A 22,877-nucleotide genomic window follows, 5' to 3' on the forward strand; every position below is an offset into this window, starting at 1 on the left:
ATTTGGACTGTTCATTTCATTCAGTGGCAGTGCAATCTCCTCTTCCTTCAAACCATTAGCTGACAGTATTTACTTTTCACATCTCATTCTGATTTTGATATTGCTGTTGAAATTGCCAGCAAGGATACAAATTATCTGACAGATTTTTCATGTGGCAATTGATTCAACAGTGCTTACTTAATCTACACCCAGACAAAAATGCGCATCAAACATCATTCCTTTTATCACCCTTGATTCACACCAATAAACTACTACAAAAAGTCATAATCTTTGGCTTTCTAGTCCTGTAAGACTTACAGGTTCACTTTTGAAATAGCCTTTTCTAGCTATTATTTGTCAATACTCCTTTTCAAGTATCTCTTAAATTCTAGGACATTCACAAATAAAGGAAACTGCACTACAATCATACCTGAAAATTCTGGAAAAGTTCTGCACACAGAGCTTCATATTTCTCAAGCTCTTGTTCTGGCCGGTCAAGCAGTGGCCTTGACCTCAATTTATTCACATCTGTTTCCAAGTCACAATCCTACAAAAACAGAATTAGAAAAGCATGTGCATTACACCTGCCCTGTGAGATGTTCTCAACCATCAGTGAATTGGGAATAAAAAGTGCTTGAAACTTTCACAGTCAAAGGCTGCTGTGCATTAATGTGCAGCCTCACCCATATCAGAAGTGAGAACCAAAGCCAAACTGTGTCAAGCATTCAGCTACTACATTATAAAAAACTCAAAAAACCCCCAAAATAAAACAAAAAACCCCACCACACACCAGGAAAAAGTTGGAGCAAGAGGAAAGGATGGAGACATGGCATTGATGACTGAGCACTACATTACAGCATTATTCAAATAATTCAACATGTCTGTGTCCCACCAAGTGCCTTCAAAGAAATTATTTGCTCCTGACAAACAGATTCATTTTCAAAGCTGTTATAAAAAGAAAAAGTAAAATTGCCTGAATGCACCAGTGCCCATGGCATTTCAAACTCTGAGCCACACTTGGGTCACAAAGCAGAGTCTACAGAGTTGTTTGGGCAAAGATGAAAAGGCAGTGAAGCTCTGCCAGAAACATGAGGTCAGTTGAAAAGGATTTGCCACTGAGAGCATACTGATGCATAAGAAGCTTCAAATTTTGGCTGGAAAAGAATAATGGTTGATGTGGTGGTTTTCATTTTCATAGAACTCTAAACAGCTCCTGATGGAAGGGTATAGCCAAGTTTCAGTTTGGTTGGTGTTGCTAGCATGCATGGATATGTATTATGTTGCTGTGAAAATGTTTGTAAATCACATCAATACCAGCAAATGTTGTGCAAAAGATCTTAAAAAAAAAAAAGGAGGTAAGCTGAAAGTTCATTATCCATTCCCTGCTTGCTTTCCCTTTAGCAAGGTTTTTTACAAGAGATATATGACCAGCAAACCAGGCAAACAGTATTTAAAACTCATATTCAGAATAAGCTCTTAGGCAAAAAAAAGAGAACCCCAAAACTGCTTACATCTACTTGGTAAATCCTTATGAATAATAAAATAGTTCAGAAGCATAGAGGAGCTGTTACTGAATGAATAACTAATTAAAGAAGGAGATAAATCCACTATGAGCCTTATTCCTAATGAGCATCTTGACGAGCTCTAATAGTCAGATAAAAACAGCCAGACAGGGGCAAGTTAGGACACTCAGATAATGTGGGGGGGTTTGTTAACTTCCTTTTTTTACTGGGTTACATCAGTTTAATATTTGAGGAGAAAAAGACAGGGCAAGTAATGAGAACTCCCTTTCACAGAAGTCTCAATCATTTCTAATTAGACTGTATTTGCAACTTCATTTCTTTAATTTGCCTTCCCAAGCCACTTTATGTGGATAAGACTTATTAGCAGCATCCACTACTTGACATTTGCATATGAGCTAGTTTTTATTTTCACAACAGAAAAGTGTGCACCCTCATCCTCAGCTGGTAGAAGTTTTTTTTTGCCAGTTAGGCCACTGCAGGGAGAGTGCTAAGGGAGAATTCAGAGAAGTATTGAATAATTCATTTTATTATTTGTCTGTGTGCAGCAGCAAATAAAGAAGGAATATAGGTTCAAATGCACCAGCTGTGGCTTAAAAGAACTTGCCTTTTCCTCAGGGTAGCTGCCCAGCCCAAATATGTTCTGATATGGGAATAAAAAGAGGGTTAGCCTTTCCTAGATGATAAATCAATTTCCCCTAAGTGCCATTTTCCTGGCATATGCCGAGCGGATCAAAGATCCACCATTTATCCCTGACTGTGGATGTGATTCTGGGCAGACTCTGTGCAGGAACAGAGGAGTCACCAAACCCCCTCCACCCTGGGTAACAAGCATGAAGATGAATAGAATAAATGCAGGGCACCTTTTAGTGAAAGTCAGTGCATTCTCCTGGCCTTTTTTCAAGTATCCTCCCATTACCATGTAGTGTGCTCACGTGGGACCACATGCACAGCTACATTCTCTGCTTAGATAGTCTTTCAGGGTGGCAAAATAGACAACAATGTGTTTTATTTTCCAGTGTGCAGATAATTATGGAAACTATGGCTGGTATACCTACTTCCTCTTTACTCTCCACATCCTCATTATCCCAGTCTTTTTCATCTTCTTCCTCTCCTTCACTTTCACTGTCACCTGCAGAAGTAGGAAGGAGACACTGACAAAGGTGTTCAACCCAATACCCCTCTCATACCCCAAAGAGAAATACATGCAAATTTTTCTGCAGTGCACAACCCACCACAACCCTGATTAAAGCAAATCCCATTTGTTAATCTCATATAAATGAATTTGGCTCTAATTCACCCAGTTTTTAAAGCTCTGTTCTCTTGGACTCAAACGCTGCCTTTCAAAACAATGACAAATGTCCCCATGATATGGATCCAACTCATTTTACAAAGCAATACAGAGATTTTCTGCTTGGCTGCAATGATATTACAGAATGCTCTTAATCTGTATTATCTAGATTAGGGTGTTTTACTGCTATGATTGTTATAGTATTTCAGCATCTTCCACACGAAATTGAATGTAGCAAAAATTGCTTCTGTGTATCATGAAGCCTTTTCTGCAGAGCAGCTGTCCTGCCTGTGCTTGAGCTCTGCTTTCCAGCAAGAGCCCCCATCTTTTACTCATGCAGCATGACTGCTGCCTGCTTTTACTGTAGAAAAGGAAAAGGATAATTCTTGCAATTCTTTACTGAAAAAGCTGCAGGGCAGTTTTTACCCCCCAAGCAGCCAATGCACAGGCACAATTACATCTCTATCTGCTACTGGGGAGCAATGGCATCTCCAGCCTCTGCTATACCCACTCAACTCCTTTATTTTTTGGATATAAGAATTTTTTTTTTCTTTTCTTTGCCCTTTTACATCTTCTTTCGTTTATTCTCCAAACAGACTCTTGCAGCTTCAAGAAGACCTGGGAATAATTTTTTCCCTACTGAGTGACTCTGTAGGTTATCAGCTTAATTTTAACTGTAAACCTCAGGATTATGCCAAGTCTCCCTTCCCTAGATCCCACACTTAATTCTCATGTCATGCTCCTTTTCCTCCTTCTGAGCTCACCCTTTAGCCATTTACCTTCAGATCCCTCACATGGAGGTTCAGCATTGGCATTTCCAGGAAGAGGGAAGGAATAAGAACTCCTTACAGTCACCACAGGCAGATGCTCCTTGGGGTAGCACTTTCTCAGAATATGAGTCGCAGTAGTTATGATAGGATCCAGATTTTTACAAGATAAACAGTCCTAGGAAACAAAGGAGAACTACATTAAGGATAGTCTTTTACAACAGTCCTCCCTGTCATAATCCCCCAGAACAGAGCCACTCTTCTGGTGAGAACATAATTCCCTTCACCACTCACGATTCACACCCATAAACTGCAGCAAAACTGCATAATATTGGTTTTCCAGTCCTATAAGACTTACAGGTTTACTCTTGAAAAAATCTTGTCATGTGTATGTTTTGGCTGCCAAAACATGCCAAAATCTGCATCTTCAGCACAACTACACCCAGAATCATGCCAGAACCCACAGAGATAAACTAACAGAGTTAAAATCACTATTTCAGTGTATTCAGGGTACACAATGTCTTCTCAAAGAGAATACACTCCCACTGTACTCTGTGGTTAAATCACTAGGCCCAAGAGCTATTCTGAAAGACCATTATATATTAGCTAATCATAAAATAATTAATAACTGCAGTATCCCACAATTTCTACTGCTATAACCCAGAGGAGGAAATAGACATGTAAAGATTTTTTTGAGCCCAGTTATACTTTGAAGACACAGAATATTTTGTATTTTTGTTGTACTGTTGTGCAAGTGAGCTCCTCAGACTTTTGTTGCAAAGGAAACAAACCAAAATCCCCACAGAACTAAAGAAAGACCCCCTGTGACATCATAGAAATGATGTAGATCTTCATACATCACAGCGTATATCTTCAATATAACAGAGTTAGGGAGTTTGGATAAAGGAACGATAATGCTGCACAAAGGCAAAGTTGTTTAAAGCCAGTGGGTGCAATTCTCAGAAAACCCAGCCCTTGGGTTTGCCCAAATACAGCACAACCAAAGCACGGCCTCCATCAGAGTGACTGAGTCATAAATGCAGTATTCCACCCAAATTCACAATTTTCACTCTGCCTCTCAGCATGTTTTCTTCAGTGGTTTGGAACCAAGACTGAGCTCATCAGAACAGGAATGCAACTTAAATAAGCAGCATGAATATGCTACAAGACAAAAGAGAGCTATTGCAATATATTCTACTACCATTTCATACTTTTGCATCCCTGTGGTAGAGATAAAACAGAACAACCAAGAGGGGAGAACAGATGCTTCATGTCATTGCCTGACAGCCCATAGTCAGCATTTGGGCTGGACAGAAAAACAAAAAAAACAAAAAAAAACCCCAAAACAACAAACAGACAATCCAAGCATTCAGCAGAACAAGGCAGAGGGCCAAAGGAATGTAAAAAAGAACATAAAATGACCATTGGATCACAGGTTCTGCCTGACTAACCTCATCTCCTAGGAAAAGGTGACACTCTTTAGTGGTGGACTTGAGAGTGCTGGGTTAATGATTGGGTTAAAGGCCTTTTCCAATCTAAATGACTCTGTGATAAAGTACTTTATTATAACCAGGAACAGGAAAATGGCTGTACTGGGGTTCTTTTGGTTGGGGAGGATTTTACTGTTTTCTCATGTATGATTGACCGGCATTATAAGATTCTGTGGGATTAACCAGGATTCCTGTAGGGAGGCTAGAAAAAATCATCTAAAGCTGACATGCTTACAAGACTCACTACAAGAATTTTAATATGTATTTCTGTTTCTCTGGCTGTTTGGAACTAGGGGGAGAGAAAAGAAAATTATGAAAGCATCTCCAAGGAAAGTTCTATTATGGGTAGAGCAAACACCAAGGAGAACTGGTTTCTATTTCTGTTTCAATTTATTCACTCCTTCATATGGCTGCCTTTGTTTGCTTGTTATTAAAGGAAAGATTAGGAAAGTTTGTCTACATGTGGGAACAGGCTAATATTCTCAACAGTCTACTAGTTTAGTTTACTAAAACTGATCTGCTTTTGCTCAAACAGTGAATGCAGGACTGTTTAATTGCCTGCTTTGGGACAACCTTCTTAATCCATTGCCAAGTGAATTTAAATAGTCGAGACCAAGGCACGTTCATCCAGACAATGAACTTCAACACATGGAGTCACTCAGTGATGGAGTTGCTCAGTGATGCTATTTGGAAGTCATTTTCCTGTACAGAAAATTAGCTCACAAGTGCAAACAAGCCTTCAGATACCTTAGAGGGAATTTGTGGGACTGTTTTCATTACCGCTCATAAACTGCTCTCAGATTCGGAGGTAACACTGTTTACAAATGGCTGAAAATGATTACATCAGTGTATTGGAAAAGCCCTTTTTACTGACACCTGGGAAGCAGACAGGAGACTGCTCTGTATGCATGTAAGCTATCCCATTTATTTTGTGGTGGGATAATGTGAATGAGGGAAGTGTAAATTCTTAGCTCAGAAAACTCATGTAAAGCTAACCTGGATTCAGATCTGCTTTTTAATCTCCACACAATCTTTTCTCCACTGAATCTGGAATAGGACAGATATTATGGCATGTGATATATAGAAAAAAAAAAGGAGGCTTCAATATGACAGGAAGACAAAAGATAGTGATGCTGATTGATGCTCCTACTGGCAAACAGAGTGGAATATAGGATAATATTATCCTAGAGTCGTAGGGGAGGCTGAAGAGAAACAAGGCAAGCTTAAGAAACCAGATAGAAAAGTGATAAACTATCAAGATAACGTTCCATGCAGCAGTATCTGCTAAAGCACATACAAACCTGTTTTCTTGTCTCAGAGTAGGCAGCTCTGTCACTGCACACAAAACCCAACAATGCTAATGTGAATATACCATTTAACTGTCAGGAAAATCTAAGTGCAGCTAGGAAAAGGGAATGGGAACAGAAAGTACTTCCTTTCCATGAATGATTTCATTGTCTATAATTATTTTTCATTCTAGGTAGGAGTAGAATTCAAAATATCTCTAAATTCCTCTAGAATATCTCTAAACTCTCCTCAAATTGAGCAGCAGTCACTTCTAATCTATGTGAGGTGACAGTTTTTGAACTATTGGCTCCTCCTGTAAAGAAATAAGCTTAAGGGCTATTAAAAGCTCAGGTATTTCATCTGTCCATCAGCCCAGACAATAGGCAGCCAGAGAGGTTTCAATTGAAAACCAGCCTTGTAAATAGAATTTCCACTGGAGTTTAAAACAAACCCATCCTGGCAAAACAGTTTTCATTTCAATAAATATGGGCATATAAGAAAAACAAAAAAACCAAACAACAACAACAACAAAAACTTTGGAAATTTCAGCAGAACCTTTCTAGCCAGATTTTAAAACCTTAAAAATCTCATTAGCTGCTCAGAGTTTGGTCCAGGTTAAGCACCAGAGCCAGTGCATTCCCTAAAGGCACTAAAATACTGTCCACACACAGAACCATTGCATTCCCAATCAGGAGTTGTTTGTCTTGTCCTGTCTTCATCTTTTTCTCTCTTGCTACAGCCTGTTGTCTGTCTCAGGAGACAAGATTTCCCATCTTTCTCTCATGAAAATTATGAAGATTTTTGTGGCAGCAGCAGCCTCTAGCTCAGGTTAGATAGGGAAGAGCCTGAGTGAGATCTCCTAGGGCTGCCAGACTCCTGCCAACACTTCATGTCTTGGAGAAACACTGCAAGAGTGACAATATCCCAAAGAAGCAGTGAGAGAATATTGAGCTTTGAATCTATTAACCTTGGTTATTTCCTGTCCAAGGTCTCCTTAATAGCACACACTGGGACAAAAGCAAACTGGAGGCCCCTGAAGCTGTCACTTCTGCTCCACTTCTGACTTTGGAAGGATTAGCATGATCAGTGTTTACTGGAGCCTTAGGATGCCATTTCCTGTTTGTGCACCCAAGGTGACCCCACGCTTGCTCTTGCCATGGAGTTGCTCCAGGCTGAGCTATCAGGAGGTGTTAGCTCAGAAAGCTTCATGGGCTGTGGGAGGCTCTGGAGAGGGAACATCCACCCTCAGCAGCTCTTTCCATCCACCCTATTCATGTTTCTTCAGACCAGGGACTTCTCATTAACAGAGGCCAGTCCCTTGGGAGGTCTGCTGGCTCTGGCCACCTCATCCCACCTAAAGAAAAGGTCAATTCTTCATGGGGAAAGTGAAGCGAAAAGTTCCAGAAGTCTCCCATAGGCTGCTGGTAAGAAATGACTCACAGAAGGATCCTTCATGACAGTGATGGAAAAGGGGAAGAAAAACACACTGAATCATAAGGCAATGGAATTTTTATTTAAGGGGGAAGGAGACAGGCTTTTCTTTCTGATGGTTCTAGAGTGAGATAATGCATTGCCAGTGAGAATGACAATGAAAACACTCCTAGGGAATCACACAGTTGATTTTCTCTAAGTTCAAAGCAAGCTAAGGAAGCATGTTGCTAAGAGATTGAGGAAACTCTCACTGTTCTGTGCCTGCCTTTTCTATACCCTATAGGCATCCCATCTACAGGACCATGGCATCTTTCTTGAACTCACATTAATGTTTCACAAGATTAAAATTTAACCTCATGAAAAACTGTTGATGGATGTTTCTCATTAGGAAAGGCTTGGCTAAACAAGCATTTTGTTTAACAGGCTAATTGAGTGGAATTATCTGATTATTGTAAAGGAAAATCTCATTAAAGACCTAAGCAAAACCCCTATAGAGATATTGCATTATCCTTCAGGAGAAGAAGTCCAAGCAGGCAGCAGGATGTACAGGGAAAGAGAAAGGAAGCACTAAAAGCATAAACTAGAATTCCCATAGGAATTAAGATTTGTTTTCAACTGAAACATTTCAGCTTTTCTAAAGTACTAACTGTGTAAAAGTCAATAGTTCTTCATGTAATCAGTTTCTTCATCTGTATGTCCTATCCTGAATTTATATAATGATGGAATTTCCTGCAGTGGGGTGTAGAACCCAGCCCTAACCACCAAATCACCTAATTTAAACACAAAAAGCACCATTTACCTGCACACTTGTGAAGAGAATCTCCATTCCCCGGGAGCCAAGGAAAGTCTCCCTGCCCAGCTGGATGTTGGTGATGTACTTGAGGCAGAGCAGGAGACCCCTACGAATGTAAATGTAGTTGTTGGAGACATCATTGCGATGCCAGTCTTGGTAGAGCCTCAGCAATTCAGCCAGGTAGCCTCTGTTCACTGCCCTGCGGCTGTTTGACTCTGAAAAGGAGAGACAAGGCTGAATTAAACTCCTGTTTGCTAATTGTGGCTACTCAGTGCTGGAACTCAGACTTTAACACCTGCTGATTCTATACGGTCTCAGTTAAAAAAAAAAATTTAACTTTTTTTAAATTTAAAATGTTGTTTGTTGAACATGACCTATGTTCTTGGAACGTTACAAGAAAAAACACCCCAAAAAACACAACACTGTCCTGTCTGGAAACAAGAACCCTCCAGATGAACCAAATTATAAGCCTGTATCTCCTTCCAAGTGCTAATAAACCTAAACCTAGTTGCAGGACCACAAGATCTCCTGAAACTACCAAAGCCCCTGAGGAGTAAGAAAAGCTGAATAAAGTAAGAGTAGTCACCAGCATAAAATCTTCAGCACAGTGCTGCACTTCAGTCCTGAGAGAACACCTTGCTGAGATCAACAAATTCAAAAACCTGGTGGCTGTACAGTCCTGTCACAGCCAGAGAAATTATTTTTAACTTCTAAATGTATTCCCACAAATACCTGCATAATGAAAGCCATGAATCAAGTGATTCTGGAAACCCACAGTATTTAAAAATTAACAAAACACCAACACGAGCAACAGCAGTTGGGGCTTCTTTTCTGTTGCTTCCTAGTTCCAAGATTTTAAAGGTCACATTCAGGTAATGTTTAAAGGCTTGGCTGCATGGGCAAGAAAATTACAAAAAAATATCTAAAAAAAAAAGATTTATAAGAGCTTGTGATATAATACAAGGTCTACTGAGCTTCTAAAACACATCCCTTCACCTACTGCATTCCTTGCCCTGGCCCTCAGGACAAACATGAAGGCACAGCAGACCCCAGGCTCCCTCCCTTTTAACCAACCCTGCCTAAGTTTTCCTGACATTCCATGCTGTGACGTGCATTAAAAGCTGTCAGGAGCTCAGTAATCAACTGGGGGGCAGGTAGCATATGTAAGGCAGGAGCTCAGCTCTCTGAATAGCAATCAGCACTTGCAGCTCACAGCAGATGGCTCTTGGTACCAGAGCTGGTGGGCTCCAATCCATTTCCACTTCATTAAACAAAGTGCCAGGGCCTCTCACACCTGGAACTTTAAATCCATCAGTGGGGATTCATGGGACAGGAGAAGCAGCTAGAGGTTAAGTGAGAGAATAGAAAGAAGCTGCCTGGAGAAAATCAGCAAGAGAAGCCATGGAAGGAATAAGCAGGAAGCAGCAGGAGCAGCAAACCTCAATCCCAGTGATGAAGTAGATGAAAACATTGGAAAGATGAAAGAAATCACCTGACATGAAGTCTTCTCTCAGTCTGCTGAGCAAACCCCTACCTGGAGAAGGGATTGGAGAGTTTTTCTGCTACCTGGCCTGGTCCTGCACATTTTTCTACCACTGGCACCAACCAGCACCCCCAGCCCAGGCTGCCAACTCCTTTTGATGCTGCTCTGCATCTTCACAGCAGCCTGCTGTCATGGCCCTGACTGACCTGCTGGTCTCACAGCAATTCCAGTCCCACACAGCTCTGCCCAGGCTCCCACACCTTGGCCTGCAGCTCTCTAGCTCTGCCTCCCCTTGCTGGTATCCACCTACACTAACTCTGCATTCTGAGGCTCAGTGGTTGTCAGCATGGAGAAGGTCACCCTCCTGCTCTGACCTTCACTCTGTATTTCTGTTTTCTATTTGACTCTCTATGAGAAAACTTTAATTGCTTGAGAATCCCTTATCAATCCCAATGATTTTATTCATGATTTCCTGTTAATCCTCAACCAGCTGTCATGTTTACTAACCTGCAGGATGACTAACCCCTTAAATCAGTCAATCTGCCTTGAAGAATTACTCAGGAAGCTCTGTGAAAGTCAATAAGTACATAAAACATGACAAGAAGAACAGAGTTGGGGAGCATAAGGTAGGGACAATTTAGATCAGATTCAGAGCTTTCCTGAGCTGTTCAGGGACAGATAAAATTGGACTAGATCTAGGCTTTTATAGCTCTAACACACAGAGCTTGAAGTCTGTTTTCTGTGTCAATGTCAATAGGAAGAGGGAAAAACTGGGAAGCACTGTGTGTAGAGCTTCTTGGGGAATTTGTTGGGAAAAAAACTTGTCTCAAAGTGTGTCTGTGATCTTTTAAGACAGATTTCCACATTTGGACTCTCAGCTCCATAGGGACCAAAGCACACAACTGTCCTATGCTTTAGTTTTAATACTCATTGAAAAGCATGGAGGAAGGTGAGCAGAATAATTTTGCTGTTTCCTCACATGTTTTCTGTAGTACTTTCAGGATCAAAACAGTCTCTTTTCAAAAGGAAGCTGAGATAGTCTACTCTGTGAGAAAGAGATGGAGAGGCAGGACTAGATTTCCCTGAACCCTTTGATCAGAAGCAGTGAGAATTAATTGCTGAAGGGGCAGAAAATACATTAATTTTGTTTCTCCTGTCTGATTTCATTGATTCTCCTCTGCTCTCCTGTGCTGTCAGTGTTTTTTCTTTATTTTTTTTTCCATTTTTTCAGTTCTATAGTCAATAAAGTAGTGAATAAATGAAAGAGGAGGTATGCCAAGATCTCCAGAAGGCAGAATGGAAAAAGGAGGCCTCCCCACCTGTCTGTGTCTGTTGGTCTCTGCATCTAGGGATGCACCAGCATGGGTATCTATCTATATTTTGGCACAAATACAGATGGTGGAAATGAATCATACAGGTACAAGCAGCTCTGCACAGATTTGTAGGCAGCAAGAACCACCCCTCCCGGAGTGAGTGCATACAATCTGTGTGCTAAGTGGCAAAATGTCCTGTCTTTTGACCCTCTTCTTTAGTTAAGCCCTTTCCCCTGGGTGTGGCCAGTGGCAGTGGAAGTTTTCCTGCCATGCAGCTTTCAGAGGTGCCCAGGGATGGTTCCTCCTATTTTGAGTGAGCTGAAGGGATTCCTGTCTTGTGAGGCCATCAGTGGGAATTCAGCACCAAACACACAAAAAAAAACCCAAAAAAACCCCTGCTTTGGCTAAAGACCGGGCTGATCAGTGGCCAAAGCTGCATTAGCAGCAAAAATCTGACTATACATCAACCACTGTAAGCTATCCATATCTGCAGCCATTGGATGAACTCTCCCTCTGCAGCAGCTGGATGTGTGGCACCGACCTCTCCTTGGGCAGGGACAGCTCCCAAGGTTGCCCTCAAGGCTGAGGGATCCCTTGCCTGACACCAGGCACAGGTATGTTGGTGACATTTTTTTGCAGGTATGTGACATTCAAAACATATAGTGAATTTATGTGCTCATCTTTGTATCCCATTCTAACCTTTAGGAAATAGAGTATTGCCCTCCAATCCATCTGTACTCATTAAATATTTTACATACTCAGGTTTATTAAAACTAAACTAACTATTAGGTCAGATCTATCTGAACACTCTCTGACTCCTCCCCTGTGACAGTCTTCCTAACCTTATTCTGCCATCTGACAGGGGAGCACTGTCTTCACCACCACCCTAAACCTGCTCCTGGAATCCCATTTTCTTTGCAAGAGTTTCACTTCTGCCTGATGAGACCAGGGTGAAAGGAAAATATTAAATACTTTCTCAGTTTCCCACATTTCAAGGCCTGCCCCTCTCTTTGTGGCATCTGGGGCAGTGCTGTTAATCAGTGAAAGTTTGGGCTCTGCGGCTCAAAACATGGGACCTGAATCACCTGTGTAGCTCACCAGAAACATCTGACATGAGTCTCCAGCCAACAAGCAGAAGCCTCAAATAGTTAAAGGTACATCTTAATTAGCAAGGGGATCTCACTAGAAAGAAATCCCCAGTTTTGGCAGAATTCTCATTTTGTGGTGGGGGCCTAAAGTCAGGTTTTCAGTCTAGGAAATGAAAGCCTCATGACCACCAGTGCTACTGGACATTTCTGAAGCCCTCTTTGCAATCCTGTCTCCTTTGTAGTGCTTGCCAAGAACACGGGTACCACTGGAAAACATGCAGTGTATTTAATCAAAAACTGAATTACAGTCAACCTGAAATATGATGAGAAATGCACTGCTTACCAGGCAGAACAAAGAGATATTTATCTTTCTGTCTATCTGCTTAGATTTCTTTGTTGATGCCACTCAGCTGATTCATTATGCCAAGAACATACATTGCTACAGCTTGGAGATAAGAATACTCTGCTAAATTAACCCTATGGCCCCTAAAGCAGTGAAAGGAATAAGAAAAACTCCAACTGCCCCACTCTGCTCTAGAGATTGCCTCTTAGGAATAAAAAATGCAAGACATCTCCTACAGCAAAGGGAACACAGCTGTTTTATTTGGTCATTGAGAGGCCATTTTTGCAGAGAAAAGCACAAGGGCTCTCTATAGACACAAAGTTAACTGTCTGCATGAAGAAACCAAGTCACACATGAAGTGCTGGGATCACTTCAGACACACTGGGCTCTACAGCAAGAAGGTGATATTAGCTCAACTCGTGGTGGAAGCCAGAAGACTGCCCTGTAGTTTTGCCCTAAACAGTTTCCCTTTCCTTCTTTGCTTTTCAGAAATCCAGGAATAAAATTAAAAACAAAAATACAGTTGCACAAAATCTACAGTTTTATTATTTTCTGACTGAACTGCTTTGAAAGAGTTTTAACAAGGACACCAGAATTTGGAAGACTTCCTCGAATTCAGGCACTGAATTTACAGAAGCCAGATCATCACCGGAGGCACAAACACTGCCCATGCCAAGACAAGGAGGTAAACAATCATCATTAAGGATGTCACCAGAGAACAATGCAGCTCCTCAATACTTAGTTTTTATTACACCTACCCTGAGAGGCAAAACATCAGGAAGTTGCCATGCCCCAGGAGAAAAAGCCAACATTTTTCTCTGGAGCACTGAGTTACATCAGTTTGGAATATGTCTGTGAATGAAGAGTCTTGGGGAAGGGAATATAAACAACATAGAAAAAATATTTTTTTCCCCACAAAGTGGCTCTTCTCAAAGAGATGCAAGTATAGAATCAAGATTGTTTGCATTCGAAAATTCAGCAAGAAAAGACAGACACAGTGCTTGGTTTAGATTACCACGAAAGGAACTGCAAAATTCAACTCCGATCAGAATACCCGACAAGATGTGATCATGGATTTGGAGCCAGGCTGACCCTGGGGTTTGAATCCAGAAGTGGATAATAAGGATTTCAATGGATGATGAGAGATGGGTACCTGGTGCAGAATGAGGCAAATCCCAGACATTGTGCTGTTGGCTACAGGAACTGGGATGGCTTAACAATGGGGTATCTCCACTCAAGATCAAAGAGCTGCCTCTCTAGATCTCTTGTCAAGCATTATGAATTTAGCAGCAGAGTGCAGGCCTTTCACACTCCCTAATCTGCTTCTGTGCTAGAACATAAATTTCTCCTCCTCAGAGCTGCTTGCCCCTCCTTGATGCCAACATAAAAGGAAAAGTATGACAATGATTATTTTATCCCAGCAGCCACAAAATGTAAGTCTTACAGTTTGATAAAAAAAGTGGGTAAAAGGTTAAATAAAGGTTAGTTAATGGAAGATGGGGAAGAAAGAGTAGGAAAATGAGAGATGAAAAGCTGTGCAAGAAGATCAAGATAGTAAAAGAAGGGAGATTTAAAAAGGAGAAGGGAAAGGCCATTAGCAATAACTGCTGTTAGCACACAGAATAGTCTTGATGAAATCAACACCATCAGGAAGTCACCACAACCTGTCTTTCTAAATTGCTCATTACAATTTCCCCAGGCAAGCATTGCACCGAGGGCCTTGCCCGTTTCCCCAGCCTTTTCCCTCAATATCCGCTCAGCCAATGCCTCTGAGAGCAGCTCCAGCTAATTTCCTTACAGACATGCAAGCCAGTGATTCTGGGAAGCACAGATAGTCTGGAATAACAAACACGGCCAAAATTAGATTAAAATAACCTGCTGATAAACAAATTACTCACCCAAAATACACATTGGATTAGGCACGGTGGGGATCCCTATAATCACATCGCCACCGTGTGGCTCCTGCTCCCTCACATCCCCTCCAGCCTCAGCACCCCTGGCTTGGCTTTGTCTGGCCTTGGGTAGCAGGTGTCCAGTTTAATTCCACTGCCCCCAAACTGGGAATGGCTTGCCTGGTTTATTCTGGGGTTTGGGGTCACTAAGAGCAATAGACCCCATGGCCAGGAGTGCCCTGGAGGGCATCCCACATCTGCTCAAACAAGCTCCAGCCCCTCCACACCTTGATCTTGGAGACACAGTACTGCTCCACAATGAGCTCCTCAGGCCTTAATACAGAGCTGAATCAAGATATGAAGACACTTCTGTACAGAGAAGTAGAGGAAAACTAAAGGAGGCTGGAAAAAATAGCATGTTCACTGTGGGACAGAGAGAGGAGGCTTTGGGAAAGTTTCAGTGCCTCACCCCACCTCAGTTTATCTATATCTATCAGGATCTGCCTCCTTCTCCCCACCCTGGCCTGTAATGAGCATCTAGAAATTGAAGGAGAGAGAATGAACACGAGTAACCCTGGAAACTTTGATTGTAACATTGAAGAGAAAGACAAATCTCCTGATGTCTTCACAGCAATTGAGCACCACTCAATTGAGTGATAGATATTTACCAATCAGAATGTTCAGCCTTATTATAAAGTCAGAGTTAACACGGTGGAGAGACAGCAGATTTTAAAAATGCAGCCAGGCAATGGAGGAAGAACTTGCTGTGAGCTGCTTGCTGAGTGCATTGGCCATGGCAGGTGGTGAACAGCAACTGGGAGAGCAGCATGCAAGGACTGGGATGTGTGCAAAGAGATAAGTCAGGAGTGAGAGACTAGCTGATGATCAGACAAGAAAAGCCTTCTCCATATCAGTAATCTGAGCTTTCACTGATAGGAAGGTGCAGCACTGCCATTAGAAAGGGCTTCAACTCCTCCATTATTCACCATCTCTGATTATCACCTCTTGGCAATCACTGGATACAGGGACACAGCACAACCAAGGTCTCTCATCTCTCACTGGATTTCCAAGCATTTATTCCCTGCTGTGGATGGAGCACACAAGTTTGTTGTGCTCCATCACTTATAACTTTAGGCCATCTTATACTTCCCCCTCTGAAACACAAATGCAACAATTTCCCAGGTCCGTCTGGGTTGATAATTTTTTCTTACTGATGTCTCTTTCCCAGGCATATCTTGCTTCTTGCAGTTATGCACCTGAAAAGTGAGCATTTAGCATCAGGTTCTGTTAGTAAGGATACAGAAGCCAAGCAGTTTCTAGCCAGCCCATGTCTCTGCAGGTAGACAGTCTCAAGTGGAAGCCTGAGATGAGGATGGATGTTTCTGACTCCATCAGGGAGACACACTGCCATCTGCCTGCTCCCTTTAAAACTGCTTTCTCAGTGCAGCTCTGCTAAAAGCAAGAGGGACACTGAACCTCCAGCACAGCCCCTAGTATAGCCATAATCCCCTGGATCACTTCGGGCTGAAACACTCAAGGACAGGCCTAAAGGGGTGCCACAGAATGGCCAGGTTCTTGTCCTGTCTCACAGCCTTCAGCAACATCAAAACACAATCTCCCCACCATTTTACAGCAAGGTTTTCTCAAAAAAACCTCACAATACTCAGTCCACCACTTCACTGCTGTAGCACTTTCCAGGATTCCTGCCTTCTGTTTAGCTTGCATCCCAACTAAAATATGCTCAGGTGCCTCTGGGTGCTTTGTACAGCTTTACCCCCCCTTTTCATAAGCAATTTTCAAGTGCTACAGCATTCACCAGATTTGATTCCTACTTTTCCAAGAACCCCTGCACCACTCAAATGCACCGAGGCCAGGGCCACAAATATGTTAACTGTGACAAAGAAAGATGTCCCGGTGCAATCCTGAAAAAGAATTCATCACTCTTCCAAGCATGGTGAATTTATCTCAAGGAACCAGAGCTGTTTCTCACATCTCCTAACCCACACTTCCCAAAAGACACAACCTGCTCATTTGTATGCAGCTACCAGAGCAGATTGCTCCAAAAGCCTGGAGCTTCTCATGCCCTGAACCACAGGACAAGGAGAAAACCACAATACATTCTTGGCCACTCAGAACAGCAGAAATCATCCAAAAAACACCAGTGAGGCTGATTCTGGTACATGATGCTCAATTTGATTTTACAGTATCAGCACCATTTCCTAAATTCCAGCTCCAGGAATTTAAAAAAAAAACAAAACCACCTGAAAGCAGACAATTTCTTTTCCTAAAATCACTTCACCATTCACACCCAAACAACATTGCTCTTATTTACATCCTTTTCTCCCTTTCCATGGAAGAAACAACAAATCGGGAAGGAAAACAAGTATTTGTCAGTGGCTGGAGAATTTCCCCATTTCTCCCATTATACCAAGCCCAGGACAACCACTGCTCTCTAAATACTCAAAATAAGGCTCCAGCCTGGTTCCCTGGGCACTCAGGGCACTCCAAGGATCAGAACTGGTATGGGAAACCTCTGCACTACTGCCTCTTTCCAGTGCATTGCTCTTTAGGACTAAGGGATGAGGGAATACCAAGGGGGAATGAGGTTTAAACAGGATCACTCTGTCCAGCAGCACAGCACAGAAAGGAAAGTCAGAAAGAATATGAAGAAAAAAAAGCTTACTTGATTTCAGCAGAGCTGCCAGAGCCCCAATGGCTGCCCTGGGGAAAGAAGAGAGATGGAGAAATAATGTCAATTTCTTCAATAATTTTTGTAGCCTTCATCTTCACAGTCTTCTGGGCCAGGCTTCCCAGATGGTCTAAACTGACAGTTTATGATGGACTTTGACAGAACTGCAATGTTTTACACCAACAGAGGATCCAGCCTCTGCAGCTGACTCAGTTATTCTAAAAGACCATTAGCCCTCTAGCTTTACTGTTACACTGATTTGTAGTGACCATTAAAATTTAAAGCAACACCCACAAAGTGATCTAACAAGTCTTTAAACTGCTGCCCCAGAGCTTTTTCTTTGTACCAGAGACTTAGCACTTGTCCACTCCAGACACAAGTGCTTCTATCTGTATCAGCAGATAACTTTCATATCAAGCTGGGACATCAATGTCAAGATTTCCAGCAAAATTCTTTTTCTATTTCCCCAAAACTTCGCCCCTATCCTCCCTCCCAGCTTTAACTGAGAACAAAACTGAATTTCTTGTAATTGAAACCACACCTTGGATTGCAGGGGTAAGTAGAGGGCCCCACTCAGAGGAGAGCTGGTAGGAAAGCTGCTAAAGCTCTGTAGTAAGTGGCTTGCAGTGAGTAAGGGCAGGGACAGGCATGTCTGAGTACCTTCTGAGTCATTTCGTTGTGCAGGTAAGCAAGTGAACCTGCCTGACTGCTTTGGCTGGGAGCTGGTCACTAACATTTGCAGCTTGAGAAGTTGAACTGAGACATCATTGCTCCCCAACTTCTGGAGGCAAGTTCCTTCCTCATGTGGTAAAATCTCCATCCCACTTGTCTCACAGAAGACCGTCTCTTCCAGACATGTTCTGCTGGAGCAAGATCCCTGTTCCAACATTGCTTACTGATGTGAAGCTTCAAGTGCCCAGAGGTGATTAAATAAATACAGCTACAAAAACCTCCATGTGCAAGGATTCCTTAAAATGTAATCTCTTTACAAACCAATCCCCAAATAAAATTGTATTAAATTCCATTCTGAGCCAATTATCATCCTGCAGCAAATAAATATTTTTTGTCACCAAGCCCCTGTTCTTTCTGTGCCCTAAGAGCAGCTGAGACTAAGATTCAAGAGCTGGTTCTTGCTGATACTGGGTCAACATCTCCATCTAAAGTCATTCTTTCATAATTAATCTGTCAGAGTTCAACAACAGCTTTACAGACTGCAAAGAAAACACAGTCAAATACAGATTGAACAGGAAATCAGTAGCTAAAAATCTCACCAGTGGAAGCACAGCCATGCTTTCATGACTTCTTTAGCACCAACTGAACAGCAATCATTCAGGTGGTGGAGGAGTAATGTCATCACCCAGCTATTCAGCCTGCTCAGAAAAGGAACACTCTACAGCCAGTGATCACTCAGTCTCTCCACAAGTTCAATGCCTGGGACAAAGTAAACAACTCTAAGCAAGTTAAAATTCCACCCAGAGCATCTCCCAAAGCTCACACTCCAGTATGTCTTTACAGAGGGACTGCTCTGCATACCTATATTTTACAGGCCTAATGTGATGTCTCAATCACCTGCTAGAGCAGCAGAGCAATGGAGGAATGACCAGAATATCTCTGGCTCCAAGCAGAAGAGTTCTCAGTATTTCCTCCAGGCATCTGTTTTATGTTGTAGGTGCTTATGAGCATTGCTAAGAGTTTCAGCAGAGCTACACTACTGTCATAAAGACGACAACACTGCCAGCAAACCTCCCTTCAGACAATAAATCAGCAAATCTGGATCTTCCAATACTTTTTGGGGAGGTCTGTGAATCACATTGTATGCAGACAACTTTATTCATCCTCAAAGGATCCCAGAATTCCCAGAGCATGCTCTTAGTCTAATCTCCAGTTCCAACTGTCCAGGCCTTGTAGACTCCAATTATATGTATTGCTTTAGAACAGATTTTGAGAGAAAAAAACATAAAAGAAATGAGGATAAACTGCAAAACAGGTAAAATAATTTGAAGGGATAAAACAGACTTACTAAGAGTAGATCAAACCAGCCTAACTTTGATAAGAAAACCAACTTCTTCTACACAAGGGAAGTGTGGGAGATCAATTTATCTGTACTTCAGTAAAGCATTTGATATGATGCCACACTGAAAATTATTAGCCAAGCTGGAGGACATGGGGATTAGTGTAAGAATTACAATGTGGGAAAGGAATTGGTTAAAGACTCAATGACAGGAGTTGTGCTGGAAGAGGAATTATTATTCTAGAGGGAAATTATGTGTGGAAGTCCTCAAGGATCTTTTCAGACTGATCTTATTTCAGCTTTTCATTAATGACCTTGGCACAAAAAGTCAGAGTATACTAACAAAATCTGCTGACCGTGTGAAGTCAGGAACTGCTGCCAATAGCAGGGAGTTCAGAATATCTTTCAGGAGTAACAAGATGTTCTTGAGTTCTGAAGGAATAGAAATGTGATGAAATATAATAGTCAAAGTGCAAGGTTAAGCATTTAGGGTTTAATAAGGATTACTGTTATGACCAGGGGCTCATAATTTGGAAATGAGTAGAAGGACACCCTGGATATATGAGCCCATTAAGGGATAAGGACAAGCATAACCAGCAGGGTGACAACCATGAAAAGGACAGATCAGGTCTCAGAAAACCAGTGGAGAAGGGAGCATGGACATTCTCATAGAAGGCTTCACCTGAACAGCTGTGTGCAGAACTCAGAAGGAGCCATGCAGAAACCTGCCAAGGAAATCAGTATGGTACCAGAGACATAACTCATTAGGAGTCTTAAAGATCAGAGTTTAGTCACCTTAACAAAATGATAGCCAAGAGACAACTGGATTGTTCCCCTCAGACACACTGGGTGGCAGAGAAGTAAACACTAAGGAAGGCAGAGAGATACTTAGGCTGTGGAAAAAATTTGGCCCTAGGACAAATGGATATAAAATGGCCATGAATAAATTTAGCTGGAATTGAAAGGATGGGTTTTAAGCACTGGAAAATGAAGGCATGAAACATCCTCTTGGCAGCAATGGGACAAACAACCTAATGAGTTTCAAAAGGCAGCCTGGATTGCTTATAATGGGACTGCCGGGCCCAGTTGCCAACGAGGAAAGGGTCTAAGAAAAGTGACCCAGGAATGACTGAACCCCTATAGCCTTACTTTTTAAACATGGATATAATGGGAATGAAATGAGAAACATGTACTCTAAGTGCAGAGTTAATCAGCCAGCCCAGAAAAGAGCAGCTGCATCAGCTTAAGATGGAAGTCCAAAGAGTCCAGGGCCCTGTGGCCAGCAGTGCCAAGGAAAGCATGCAAGGCCACAGCGGATACACAGTGCCAGGACTTGCAGAACAGATTCAAACTGCAGCAGTTTTCAGCCCAGAGATCCCATAAACAAGCAGTGGTGCATTTGAGGGGGGTTTCAGCTCTGAGCTGATTTTGCTTCCATATCTTTGCTTGAGAACTTCTGAACTTGTGTAAACTCTTGGCATTCATAATTATCCTGGAAAAGGACTTCACACCTATATTTGTTTTAAGTTTGGACTTTCAATCAGCATTGTAATTTGCACATTAAGTCAGGTGTTAGCCACCCCCAGAATATTACCTATCTTTGATGCTGAACAAAACCAAACACACAGAACACCTTATGGGAAACAATAAATCATGGAAGAGGAATAGAAACAGAATAGGATTTTACTGAAAGCAGCAGCAAGACCATTGAAGCATCAGTGAGGCTACAGCAAGCCATGCAAACGGTGTTTGTGATAATACCAGCACCTCTTAGCTCCACATGGCAAACCAACAGCATCTTTGCTGGCATCAGAAGGAATAATGAGATGGGTAAGCCTGGGACAGGAATGCAGAGAGAGGAGTTCATAAATTGTGTACAAGAGCGAGGACAGGGCAGGAGGAAGATGAGAACAGGAGGAAAAGTTTGAGAGCACAAGAAAGATGACTTGATGAGCCATATGCCAGACCAGAGAATTTGATAGCGTGCCCAGAGCAAATCTCTGCATTTGCCTCAAGAAGGGATGGAGGGGAGATGAGGAGGGGAAAAAGGGATTAAATCATTAAAAAAACTTGCCAAATCTGTCCAGATGCCTTCCTCTGATTTTCTGATTTCTGTGGTAATACATTAGCAAAATCTTAGCTGTTTCATCATGTCCAGTGTATCCCAAAGGAGACTCATTTATATATTAAGAAAAAAAGAGGCATAAATAAAGTTGTGCTATCTTATAAAGCATAATAATAAATGCTGCTCCATAATCAGAAAACATTAAAAACTCCCTGTAGTAGCAGTCGAGACAGCCACTCTGCAGAATGGAAAACTTTGAAGTGTTTCCAAGTCAGCAGCTTGGATATCTGGGCAAGAGTACAACTAGCAGACAGATAGACAAATGCAACTTCCAGATCCTTTGCTTAGGAACCAGGAGCAACAACAAAGAAAAGCTCCATGTCCCAAGCCAAAGCACAATTGGATTAGCCAGTAAAACCAGGCTGTTAAAGAGCCTGGACAAAGGAGCCCTGTGCCTAGGTCACCCTTTCAGATCTGAGCTGCCAGGATATTTTTTGCTGGAAATCACTGCAGGCAGAGGAGCCTGAAAACCAAGATCCCTTCTGTTTTCTTCTGCACTCTAATCTCAGTTTACAGCACAAGGCACTCTGATGGACAATCCTGGGCCTGTTTCTGTCTCTTGAAGAAAACAGAAGAACTCCTGAAAATACAAACCCCCACTCCAGAAGAGATACAGGGTTGACTGCATGAAAGGATTTAAATACTCACAGAAGACATTGATGGACTAGCCTGGAACTATGGACAGGGGACAGCAGAGAAGCCAAAGACTGAACAAAGAAATGAACCAAAAGGACCCTGCAGATCAACACCCAAGTAACTTAACCATCCTTCCTTCTGTGACATTGTGCCTTCTACATGCTAAAACACAGAATACCCTCTTCAAATCACTGAATGAAAGCTAATGACTTGGTGCTTTATTAACATCTCCAACCTGATGCCTAATTCTTTACAGCAGTTGCACCTGGATTGTAAAGACATAAAGGACTATTTCTATAGAAATGTAAGAAAGTTCTGCCCTAGCAGAACCCATGCTGATCAGCTCCTCCTGCCCTTCACCCTGCTAGTTCTCATATACTCACTTACTGCTGTCATGATTCTTTATACCACAAGCAGTGTGGGGAAGGAGCTCTTCATTAAGTATTTGTACAGCATCTGGCACAATGGACCCCTGACTCAGAGCTCAGAACCCCTAAGCTTGCACAGCCCCCCTCTCCAGGCAGAATTAAGTGTCCTCAAGTGTACACACAGCCTGGCTGCATTTTGCCTCAAACCCCTGGGACTTGTACTTAACTGCTGGAATTTATCCAGTCACAGAACCACTGACTGTAAAGATGATTTCACATTTGACAACCGAGACATTCAGGAACAACACGCAGGCACCACAGCAATAGGTGCTTTATAAATCCTACCAGAAGGTAGATCTCATCTGAGGCAG

General features: G+C 42.1%; 1 protein-coding gene across 1 annotated transcript in view; it reads right to left on the minus strand.

Annotated features, from left to right (window-relative positions):
- AGBL1 (AGBL carboxypeptidase 1) overlaps positions 1-22,877 on the minus strand; it is a gene marked incomplete at both ends in the record, with an annotated part of 309,418 nt that overhangs the window by 247,859 nt on the left and 38,682 nt on the right. The window contains 5 exons of the mRNA XM_084213816.1: positions 410-526; positions 2,558-2,631; positions 3,570-3,735; positions 8,565-8,773; positions 17,361-17,398. Of these exons, the coding sequence (XP_084069942.1) occupies positions 410-526; positions 2,558-2,631; positions 3,570-3,735; positions 8,565-8,773; positions 17,361-17,398 (604 nt within the window). The remainder of the gene's footprint in view (positions 1-409; positions 527-2,557; positions 2,632-3,569; positions 3,736-8,564; positions 8,774-17,360; positions 17,399-22,877) is intronic.

Source organism: Fringilla coelebs (assembly GCF_963513975.1).
Source record: "Fringilla coelebs genome assembly, chromosome: 12".
Taxonomy (NCBI): Eukaryota; Metazoa; Chordata; class Aves; order Passeriformes; family Fringillidae; genus Fringilla; species Fringilla coelebs.